The 11,416-nt window shown below is 51.3% G+C and overlaps 2 protein-coding genes across 5 annotated transcripts; one reads left to right on the top strand and one right to left on the bottom strand.

The window, feature by feature from the left end:
- Window positions 1–311: 311 nt before the first annotated feature.
- Window positions 312–4,608, top strand: ca6 (carbonic anhydrase VI). Of its 2 annotated transcripts, XM_058085257.2 has the most exons (10): window positions 312–462; window positions 1,180–1,359; window positions 1,768–1,916; window positions 2,111–2,206; window positions 2,567–2,633; window positions 2,998–3,155; window positions 3,236–3,362; window positions 3,451–3,534; window positions 3,652–3,684; window positions 3,819–4,608. In XM_058085257.2, the coding sequence occupies exons 1-10, from the start codon at window positions 372–374 to the stop codon at window positions 4,454–4,456; spliced, it is 1,623 nt and encodes a 540-aa protein (XP_057941240.2). In that variant the 5' UTR covers window positions 312–371; the 3' UTR covers window positions 4,457–4,608. The 2 variants fall into 2 exon arrangements, with proteins under 2 accessions (XP_057941240.2, XP_078654174.1); XM_078798048.1 differs by lacking the exon at window positions 1,180–1,359 and having other exon boundaries at window positions 335–462.
- A 529-nt stretch (window positions 4,609–5,137) lies between these two features.
- Window positions 5,138–11,324, bottom strand: eps8l3b (EPS8 signaling adaptor L3b). 3 transcript variants are annotated; one of them, XM_058083239.2, is made up of 18 exons: window positions 11,148–11,324; window positions 10,626–10,731; window positions 9,543–9,664; window positions 9,404–9,468; window positions 9,173–9,331; window positions 8,398–8,547; window positions 7,987–8,072; window positions 7,766–7,902; window positions 7,444–7,556; window positions 7,238–7,376; window positions 7,090–7,160; window positions 6,942–7,016; window positions 6,721–6,866; window positions 6,217–6,451; window positions 6,034–6,147; window positions 5,877–5,971; window positions 5,669–5,801; window positions 5,138–5,586 (listed from the first exon to the last, which is right to left on the bottom strand). In XM_058083239.2, exons 2-18 carry the CDS (start codon window positions 10,661–10,663, stop codon window positions 5,545–5,547), a joined length of 1,920 nt encoding a protein of 639 aa, XP_057939222.2. In that variant the 5' UTR covers window positions 10,664–10,731; window positions 11,148–11,324; the 3' UTR covers window positions 5,138–5,544. The 3 variants fall into 3 exon arrangements, with proteins under 3 accessions (XP_057939222.2, XP_078654172.1, XP_078654173.1); XM_078798046.1 differs by having other exon boundaries at window positions 10,626–10,733; window positions 11,152–11,324; XM_078798047.1 differs by having other exon boundaries at window positions 9,404–9,463; window positions 10,626–10,733; window positions 11,152–11,324.
- Window positions 11,325–11,416: the final 92 nt, after the last annotated feature.

The raw sequence follows: 11,416 nt of genomic DNA, 5'->3' as shown, positions 1-11,416 counted from the left end.
CCCCCCACCCCCCCAAAGCATCTACTCTCACTGCAAGGTCGCTTTTTATTGGCTCAACAACAATCGTAGTCGCCATGGGGCAGGGAAAGGCCCTTTCTAAAATGATTATTGTGGAGGCTTGGGTCCACATTTCTATATATTACTTTTCAGCCGGAGCACCATTTTGAGATAGACTGGCAGACAGACAGGAAGACAGGAAGACAGACAGGCAGACAGGCAGACAGGAAGACAGACTCCTAACTGCAGCCCTGTGACTGATGGGCGTTTTCAGAAGAGGTTCCAGCACTTCCCTTAATCCTCCCCCCTCTTTAAACAGGAGAGCAGCCCCCACCTCCAGAGGTGCCAGGACGTGCACAAAGCCAGACGCAGCCATGTGGTCCTCCTGTGTGCTGATCCACGCCATCTTGGTGTGCCTTGCCCATGCAGGGATCCCTCATGATGCCATCCACTGGACCTACACGGGTAGGCTTCTTGTTGTTTGGGATCTTCCCTTCATGGGAATGTGGTCCATAAAGTAGATAGGATTTCATTTGGCGTGCAATACAATGTTTGTGTAATGATGATAATGATGATGAAAGTGTACAAATATTGATAATAATCATCATCATTATTATCATCATCATCATCTTAACAAAGACGATATCTCCAAAAGCTTACTGTAACAGTGGCAATGGTCATGATAATTATTATTATGATATTTTCATTGCAGACTATTCAATATACAATATACATACAGGTAATCATTATTATCATAAACTGTTGGGAAATATAGATGACTTAAGTCCGACCGTGACTGTAAACTGATTAATATTCCGATGAATAATTCTGCAGTTGTTCAAACAAAGTCCCTCCCTAGCTCCCTAGCTCCCTAGCTCCCTAGCTCCCTAGCTCCCTAGCTCCCTAGCTCCCTAGCTCCCTAGCTCCCTAGCTGATGACTTATATCAGACTGCGCTTGATGAAGCAACTGCGGAAGCAAAGACGAGAAGAACAGGCTGTCCTGTCTGACGTGTTGGTGTGTCATCCAAAGACAAACGTAGTATGGACTTATGACAACATTTCAAAACAAGTGCAAAACTGGACAACATTATGTGGGAGTACTACTTCAAGATTTACAAGAAAATTGAAGTACTACTTCAAAGAAAATGCTTGAACTATTGTCTTGCGTGCGATGTGGTGCAGAGGGAGCTTTGGACCAGATGCACTGGCCCACCAAGTACCCGGCGTGTGGGGGCAGGAAACAGTCCCCAATTGACATCCAGAGACGCAGCGTGAGACACAACCCGGATATCTTGCAGCTGGAGCTCAGTGGATACGACGCTCAGAGGGGGACTTTCCTCATGTCCAACAACGGCCACTCAGGTAAGTCTGAAGTACTTCTACTGGTGGTCATGATGCTACTCACCAGATGGACCTGGCATTCCTGGTTTTGGAGTGTGGCAGGAAGCCGGACACACATGGGCAGAACATGCAAACTCCACACGGAGACGTCTTCCAGATATCCTGGAAGACGTCCTGGATATACGTATCCCATGTGCAACCAAAGGTGACGGTGCAGAAGGTGCTGTGGGAAAACCTGAAAGAAATAAGTCAAAGTGGAAAGTTAAGTGACAGCAGAGTCTAACCAGTCGGGCTTAGGAACTTGTGAAGTACCACTAAGAAGCAGCAGATGAAGGCCCGTTGAAACATCTCCAAAACATCTCCAGGGAGGAAGTTCACAAATCCTTGTGTTGCACCGAACTAACCAGGTGGCCATGTTGTTTCAATCAGTCCAAATCGACCTGCCCCCCACCATGAAGATCACCAAGGGCCTGCCGGGAAAATACACCGCTGTTCAGATGCATCTTCACTGGGGGGGCTGGGACCTGGAGGCCAGCGGAGCAGAACACACCATCGACGGCATCCGCTACATGGCAGAGGTACTGCTGAAAAAATACATGTACACATGCCAAGTGATGTACAGTAGATGAAGGAAACTGGAACTGTAGTACCAATGTAGTATTCTGCTGTTAAACCATTCTGACCTAGAACTGTAGTACCAATGTAGTATTCTGCTGTTAAACCATTCTGACCTACAACTGTAGTACTTTGCCATGTCCGTTTTGTCTTCCAGCTCCATGTGGTCCACTTCAATTCAGACAAGTACAAGAGCTTCACTGAGGCCAGAGATAAATCAGACGGGCTGGCGGTGCTGGCGTTCTTCTATGACGTACGTCTGTGATGGCGTCCCCCCCCCCCTTCCTGTGTTCCCGTGTGTGTTTCCTGTATCCCAGTGGCCCAGCAGACATCGTGATTCCAATATCCAATATAATAATTAGGAGGATCTAGTTTCCTATTTCTGTGAATGTCAGGTGGCCAGTGGCCCCTCCATGTGGTGATCGCTATGGTAACAGCCTCTGGCATCCCATCATATCACTGGTGGCAATAATTAGAGATGATTGTAGCAGAGAAACACGACCAGCTAATCTGGCGTCTATTAAAATATTGGGAGCAAAGGTCACAGTCCAGGTACGCCCCCTTCTGCCTGCACACCAGATCGGTTGCTAACGTCTTGTTGCTACGTTGTCAGGACGGCCATTTTGAGAACACGTACTACAGTGACTTCATCTCCAACCTGGCCAAAATCAAATATGCAGGTAAGCAACGTCATGGGATGATTGGCGTTTCGTGACAACAGCTACTCGCTCGACTCGCTCGACCTGCTCCCCCCGGGCGTCCTGAGCCCAGTTCTGGTGATGAAGATGGTGATGGCCCAGCGATTAGTAGGGTCTGATTTTTTTGGTCTGCATTTCTGATGATGAAGAAATATTGTTTCTTTCCTCTCCTGCCCCCCCCCAGCAACTAGCTGGACCTACCTTCCTCAGCACCCCCATCCCAGCAGGACCGGGCTCAGGACTCCAAGCGGGCATGGGTGTGGGTTCACATACGGGGGGGGTCATGTTGGAAGTGTGCTTGACCTGACGTCTATTGTTTTGCCTCTAACCCCCCCCCCCCCGGCAGGTCAGTCCATGAACATCTCCAGCCTGGATGTGCGCTCCATGCTTCCGGAGAACATGAACCATTTCTTCAGGTACCAGGGGTCCCTCACCACGCCCCCCTGCTATGAGAGCATCTTGTGGACGGTGTTCGATACCCCCATTACTCTTTCACATAACCAGGTAGGCTGGACGGTTGCCCTTGAGGACACCTCGAGGACTTAGTGGCCACCCCCTTTTGGCTTTGTTGCCCCCCCCCCCAGATCAGGAAACTGGAGAGCACACTGATGGACATCGACAACAAGACCCTGTGGAACGACTACCGCGTCGCTCAGGACCTTAACGACCGAGTGGTGGAGTCGTCCTTCTTGCCGCGGCTCGGGAAAGGAAGTGTGTACTTCACCAGTATCTGAATACTTTACTCAGGAGCGAAACAAAGTATTACCAAGTATTACTCTTCATCTTTTTGCCCTGCCAGCGTTTTGTCGACAAGAAGAAATAGAATCCAAACTGCTGAAAATTGAAGGCCTGATCACGTCTCTTGGGAAGAACGTGTACTCAGGTGAGGTGGTACACAAGCTCACTAGGTACACACAAGGTGTACTTCCTGTACAGCCCAGTGCAAATACAGGGGCTCCTAGTTACTGAGCAATCTTCTACCTTGACTTGTACTCTCCAGGAGGACCACAGCACTCACGCCCAAGCAAACACGGTGAGTTCACGGTGGTGGAGGGCTGGAGCCTACCCAAGTGGCCTACACCCCGCCATGTTCATCAGTCCATCACAGGGCAAAAGATGCGTTTATAACAAAAATCCATACTCACTGATGGCTTTGGTTCTCCTCAGAACCTGCAGCTTTGTTCCCTTTGGTGCTCAACTTCCAGCCAGAGAACCTTGGAAGTTATGCAAAAGCCCACCTGGGCCGGCCCACGGATCTGGACTCCTTCACGGTCTGCATGCACGTGTGGCCGGCGGTGGAGGGGGCCCACACGGTCATCTCCTCCTCCAGCAGCAGCGAGCAGCACAAGGAGCTGCTGATCTCCATCAGCGAGGACCGAGACGGCAGGGAGGTGGGCCTCTGGATTGGCAACGAGTTTGTCAACTTGCCCTTCAACTTCCAGTCCCACAGTTGGGCCAACTATTGCGTCACGTGGTCGTCCCGCACTGGGGGTGCAGAGCTGTGGATCAACGGCATGGTGGGGGAGCGGCGCTACCTCAAAAGTGGTTACACCATCAGCTCCGGGGGGGTGTTCATCCTGGGAAACGACCAAGACGGAATGCTGGGCATCTCCAACATGGATGCCTTCGTGGGGAGGATGACGGACGTGAACGTGTGGGACTACGCGCTCAGCACGGCGAACATACGGGACCAGATGTCATGTGAGAGGAACGTCACGGCCCAGGGAAACGTCTTCAGTTGGGGGTCCACCAAACTCAGCCTCTACGGGGGGGTGCAGCTGGACAGTCAGTACAGATGCTCCTGAAGGACGCGTCCACCTCGGTGATGCTCCCGCTTCATGGCGTGCATGGGAATGTTTAAGGGAACGGTCCATATTTAGCAAGTATTTCATAAAGTATTTAGCATACTTCATGGAAGCTTCAGGAATATGCCAATAAAGCAACTTTAATGTTCCAACCAACCAACCATGGCTTTCATGATGTTTGATCCTACCAAAACATTGTATAACCAATACATCCAGTCCCATGCTAACCCCCCCATGGAGAGGACTTCCTCTACTGCCCCCCCCTCCCCTCTGAAGGCTGTGACCTTCCGTGTCTTTCACAGGCAACCTGATCCCGCCTTTGTTCCTCTCTGCAACATCTGGCAGACCTCCAGGAATGTCTTATGTCTCAGGTACCGCCAACATCTAAATCACCGCCCTATACCGGAAGTGGGTGTGGCTTTACCAAAAAATAGGCAAAGCTTTATGGTTTTTAAGGGTGCAGGAGTAGCGGCTACTGGACTTCAAGTCAAATCTCTGATCGCCATCTGAGTCCAGGGCCTAGAGTCCAGGGCCTAGAGTCCAGGGCCTAGAGTCCAGGGCCTAGAGTCCAGGGCCTAGAGTCCAGGGCCTAGAGTCCAGGGCCTAGAGTCCAAACTTGATTTTGACTTCACATGAAATGATGGCCAAGAATGAAAAGGGTGTGAATAATCCAAGTCCAAGTCTTTTCCAAGGACACTTTATTAACACGCCTGGACTATTTTAATATTTAGCATCGGTTGTGTTTATTTCTGTACCAATGAAGGTCATTAGTTGTGCGTATTATTTCAATCATCCATGTTAAAAGCGTCTGAACGTCAAGAGGAAGGAACTTAAAGGGGACCAATAAATGGAGTCAGAATGTTGCATTCCGGAGTTACCATGCCAACGTTTGGGACCGTCAGGTTTGCTGCACCTTAGGAAGTGAGCCCTGAAAGAAGTTTGGGATGGCTCTGTGGAATTCTGTGGAATTGTGGAAGATCTAGTGTGAGGTTTTCTGTGCGGGTCATTGTGTGTAGCCGCTCTACAGGAGACCACAAGTCAATAGTAAGGGTGGAAGTGGGCCCAGTAGGTCCCCTTAAGGCCGGTCATCAGTAGCGTCCATCATACGGACCCGAGGGTTCACTGGCCAGCTGCAGGAGAAAAGGCTGAGCGTTTGCTGCGGCGATGCACGAGATGGACGTGCGTGCAAAGATCTGAAGGTAGACCACTCACCGCGATGGCTGATTTAATGGCCTGGAGCTGGAAGAAGACCTTCCCCCCTTCCTCCGGACACACGGTCCTCATCTCGTCCTTGCCCATCTGCAGGAGCATCCTACCCGTCAGGACCCCCAGGCTGGCGACGGTGCTGCTCCAAAGACGGCACGTTTACGGTCCATCGGGAACAAATCAACGCTAAGCGATGTTGGAATGTTTCACTCACATTTTGGAGAAGCCTCTGTGCTGCAGCCACGCTCTGACCTCTGCAGGGGAGGAGGCCATGTTTAGGGATGCTGGGCCAGGAGATGCTCGTCGCAGCTGCAATGTGAGACAATAAAAGTCCAGTTGTGGAAAGAAGAATGATGAGAAGGCCAGCTAACCATATCCTCCGCTGGCATGCCGCCCCTGATGGGCTCCAGAACATTCTGAGGAACGTTGCCATCCTGCCCACGATCATTGCGCACCAGCCACCATTGCTTAGACCGCTGAAGAACCTGAGGAAGAACCACCTTGTGATGCCCAATCTCCCCCAGGGCGTCAACGAGCCACAGGAAGCATCTCACCTCCACCACTTCGCCCTTCATCGCCGTGAGCTCCCTGCTGTTTCGGGCCACGATGTCATACATGACACGCATGAGGTCACGACCTTCCTTCACGGGCCAGGAGTCTGGTCTGCTGGTCCTGCTCACGTGGTCGTTCTCATAAGCCACCTGGGCACGCCTGTGGGGCGGGGCGGGTGGCTGCCAGCCGCCGTAGAACTCGGGGATGTAGGGGGGGACGTCAGCAGGCCATCGAGACCTGGGGGCGACAGGGGGTGCTGTTGTGTACAATGCTCACAGCAGGAGTTAGCATGCTAGCTGGCTAGCGTCCAATAATGAGGCCTCGCCAGGAAGTCGATCCAAAGACCAAACATTCCTTCCAAAAGCCGTCTGAAGAAGAGGGGTCCCAGATGCAGGACTAAGATGGCGAGTCCCTTGGTTGCCCACCCAGCCTTTAGAGGCGTGTCCATGTTTGAGTCCGTATCCGGTTTTCCACCGGCCAATTAGCACTCAGGAATGTGTTTCTACCTGGGGATGTTCCAGCTGTCTCCCAGAGACCTCCAGAGCTGGTCTTCCTCCGGGCTGACCACCCGCCTGAGCAGCCTCAGGGCGGCCTCTGTCAGCAACGGGGCCACCACGGTGGGGGGCAGGTGTGCATGGAAGTGCGGAAGAATCTAGGCAGGAAAGAGTGGAGGAATGTCGCCGCTGCGGTTTGGTGTTGGAGAAGAGAGAAACCAGGAGCGGCTTACAGTCGCTAAGCTGGTGAAGAAGATGTGGACGTAGTCGGGGGCGCTGGTCTTGGCCAGGGAGCCGTCCAGCTGGCCCTGCGACGTCAGCGTATGGAAGTCATTCCGCTGCATCCGTGCACGGCCGTCACAGGGAATTGGGAGCACTTACCAGCAGATTGAATCCATATTTCATTTTCTGAAGACAAGAGACAAATTCCTGGGGGGGGGGCAGAAGGACGGCTGGACACAAAGCAGCGACACGTCAACATCACGTCCACCGTGTCCACCTGCAGACAACCAACATGCGTGGACCTCACCTGTGCTCTTGGTGTTTTTCTTCTTAAACACGCCCTTCCTTTGGCTCCGGCCATCCTGCTGAGGGGGGGGCCCATTCCTGGCAGCTAACACCTTACCCAGGAAGATCTCCAGGTCATCTAAAACGTGGTTTAAAATGTCCTGCGGGGGACACGTGTTACAGTATGTGCACGTGACGGGACAGGTAGCACATGGATCTGCTACAGACCGTGTTCCTGTCAGCCTCGGTCTGCTCGGATGCCTCCAGACTGGCGTGGGGGCCGCCCAGATCATGCATTGGCTCCTCTTTGGGGGCATACAGGTGGGGAGGGGGGGTGTCTTCTAATTGGATACAAGGATGGACATATGACTAGACAGACAAGATACACCTGCCCCCCTCGAGGAACAGAAGACCTGGATTCATGAGTCACTTTCCACACGGATAAGAATCCAAAATGGAAGAAACATCTCCCACCATCTCCCACCAAGGAGTAAATAACTAAGACAATAGAGAACAAAGACACGGCATGCGTGGATTGGCCAAAGTTTACCAGGTTCTCTGTAGGTCCACCGTGGGAGGGGGTACTCTGGGGGAGGTAGCGGTGGTTGGTAGGGTCTTTCTTTCTGCACAGCATGAGTTGCAGCCTGCTGGAAACCTCCAGGAGATCGAGGCCCGATATTATCATGCCTGCAAATTATCACCCCCCCCCAAAAAAACTGATCAGATTCAGTCCTCCTCCGTATCAAGACGGTCTCAACTGTGCCGGTCTACCTGGGGACTGTCTGGTCGCTGCGTGGCGGCACTCGCTCACCTCCTCTTTGGATAAACTTGTCTAGGTCACGCTTGAGAAGCTCCGCCTGGTTAAACAAATATATATAAATATACGTATACAAATATATGTACTGTACTGTACACACACATATATACATATACACATAAATAGATGGCCACAGCATTTGAGTATGTGGAATCTAAGCTGATGGGGGGGGGGGGGTGCCTGGTGGATTTCTTTGTCTTGTAGATGAACCAGAGATAAGTGCTGCAATTGAATAAATCATCTCATGGCTCATCTGCAGTATTGGGGTCTCCACGAGACTCCAGTCTGTCCTTCCAGTCAACTCCAGAGGGCAAATGCTCACATCCAACCCCCCCATAGTACCCCTGTAGGATTTCTTGACTCACCCCGGTCTCCTCGCACTGGAAGATGTAGACCTGGGGGAAGCGTTTGCCGCCTTCCCCGGTGGTCACCATCAGAAGAGCATCATAAGAGCAGCTGTCCAACACGGCTCTGGTCTGCTGGATGTTCCTCAGAGGCAGAGCCTCCAGCTCTCCCTGCAGGGTCAGGGGGGTCAGTAGGAGGGGGCACGGCCATGCTGACCTTTAGATCCACTCAGCAACATCACATTGGACCACATCAAGGTATACCAAGGTGCTTTGGTCCTACCAGGTGCTTTCTGTTGATCTCAACTCATGGGTACTCAAACCTTAAAATAAGCCTAATTCATAACATTTGCTTTTCCTTTGTGGAGATTTTAGTCCAAATTGATTGTTCTATTATTTTGGAACATGAATTTGACTCCACATTTCTGTAGTGTATCCTTCATAAGAGACTTGGATACTTAAACCGTTACTCAATGATCAGAGTTCATTATATTCACTTTCCACATCTTCCATTCATTTCTATTACTGCAGATTTTACACTATGATATTTATAACATTGTAGAATGATTTCCTTCCATATATTTCCATCTACTGTGTAATAGTAATCATTAGTTATCAATATGATAGCACTGTGGAATATGGCGACCATGTGACCGTACGGCCAATAAGAACGTTTAAGAAGTTGCTTCCAATGTCTCCTCCAAGCCAGCGAGGTCACGTCCATGGCAGTACTATGCAGGAACCCTTTGACCCCGTGACCCATGACCCCTCCAAGTCAGACATTCCGGTGTCTTACTTTGGTCTCGGTGTCGCAGAGCAGCAGGTATCCTCCTTGCACCTCCAGGATCATCTCCTGAGGCCACAGACGGCCTTTGGCGTCCAGCCTCGTGACCTTGGCCACGCAGTCGTCCAGTGACATCAGCTGCTGGCCATCCAGCTCGCAGGTCAGCACGTGCTGCGGGGTCAGAGTGAGGAGTTGTGACATGAAGGTCGGGCCGCACACAGATGCAGACGTCCATCAGCGTACCTCCACTCTGGTCTGAAGGTCGTCAGGCTGCCTGGTGAGCACCTCCGAGTACTCCTTTCTCTGCACTGACACACACGCTGCAAGTTCAAAGAGGCACTTTTGAATTCAGGACATGATGTTTGATGACGTGCCAACACACTATAGATGGATTTGCCCGTTGGTCGAGACACGTTTCTTTGAGAGCTCTGAGGTGAAGACCCCCTGTTGTCGTCTTGCTGGAGAGCCCACCTGGAATGAGGGAACTCATCTGGTGGAAAGCTCCTGGAACACAAGAAACGCTCACTGATTCTCAAACTGCAGTTCCATCACCACTGGTGGTACATGAGGAGGAAACTCATTTGGGCCTTGATCTTGTCCTCTCGGTCACGACCCAAAGCTCACGACCACAGGTGAGTAGGAGCGGACATCGACCCGTACAACCAAGAAACACCCACAGAATCCAGGGCCATGAACTTCGGGCTGATCTCATCCACCCCCGGGGTCCTGCCATCGAGGACCTCTGTGAGAACCTCAGCAACATCAGGCCTGGAGATAGAAGAGTCCACCATGGAGTCCATGGACTGCTTCCCCAAAGGAAGACATGTCGGGATTGAGGAGGTCTTGGAAGTATTCCTTCCACCGATCCACAACATCTGGAGTTGAAGTCAGCAGCACATCATCTCCACCATACATATGTTCACCATGTTCACTGTTCATCGCCCCCCCCGAGACAGCGGATGGTGGTCCAGAATCTCTTTAAAGCCACTCTCCATGGCTTCTCCAAACTCCTCCAATGACCTCAGCGACTGCTAAAGCCGTGGACCGCTTGGCCTGCCGGTACCAGTCAGCTGCCTCCAAAGTCCCATGAGCCAAGAAGGCCTGATAGGACTCCTTCAGCTTCACCTGGTGTCCAGCAACGGGTTCTGGGATTACCACCATGACAGACCCCGACCACCTTACGGCCGGACCTCGGATGAGCCTCCTCGCCAATGGAGGCACGGAACATGGCCCGTTTGGACTCATGTCTGCCACCTCCCTCAGAACATGGCTGAAGCTCTCCCAGAGGTGGGAGTTTAAAGTCCTGACAGGACTGTCAGCCGTTCCCAGTAGAGCTTGACAACAGGTTTGGGTCCGCCAGGTCTTCCCGGCATCCTCCCCCACCAGGGGATGGGTGGACAGCCCCGCCCTCTTACACATGGCAGCAACAAAGCAAAGGAGAAGCACAAGTCCAAACGTAACTGACCTCGGCGAGTAAGAGAAGGGGCGAGAGTTTCCCAACATTTTCCAACTTCAGTCTTCTTCTTTGTGGCGTTCCAAGACAGGAAATGCAAAAATGCTTCACGACACACCTGTAGAGGAAGTCATTTCAGTTACACTCAGCGTGTTACATTTCACACACCTTGAATCCTTGAATGACAGGCAGGTTCATTGAATGACGCGTTTACAAGCAGGCACATTTCCAATATAAAATACCAGAGATGAGAGGATTTGCCATCTGAATCCAACTTAAGTCCTTCAATAAAACATGTAAAGAAGAGCATTCAGGGTGGATAACATGTTTTATGTCACATTAACATTTCTGACGGTTATTTTGCTTTTACTATTTGACTATTTAAATGTAAGCTATGACATGAAAAACACCCGCACTCTCATGACTGCTACATTTCTTCATTGAACAACTCCCGTGTTCCACAGATGAAAGGCGTAGAAGGACAACAGCATGGAACGTAAACAACACATAAAAGGTTTGGGGGGGTTCAACTACCTGTCAGCTTTGCTCCGGTGACATCGCTCGTCAACACGTCTTCTTCACGCAGCGTAGCGCACAATATCGCCTTGACTTCCTGCTCACACGCAGTGATCAAAGATCGCCAGGCTGGGCCTGGTATTGGAAGTGGTGTTCGAGGGCGGTGGTGGACGTCATGTTTACTTTCAGTCCAAAGGTGTGCAAAGGTTCAAAGGTGATGAAGATATGAGAAAACACCCTACTTATGCAAGTATTTAGTCATGTGGAATTGCGGACGTCAAAATAGC

This window comes from Doryrhamphus excisus, linkage group LG17 (assembly GCF_037039965.1).
Source record: "Doryrhamphus excisus strain RoL-2023G ecotype Guam linkage group LG17, RoL_Dexc_Guam_v1.1, whole genome shotgun sequence".
Classification (NCBI taxonomy): domain Eukaryota; kingdom Metazoa; phylum Chordata; class Actinopteri; order Syngnathiformes; family Syngnathidae; genus Doryrhamphus; species Doryrhamphus excisus.
The sequence above is the reverse complement of the archived record's forward strand: the minus strand, read 5'-3'. Positions and strand labels throughout refer to the sequence as shown.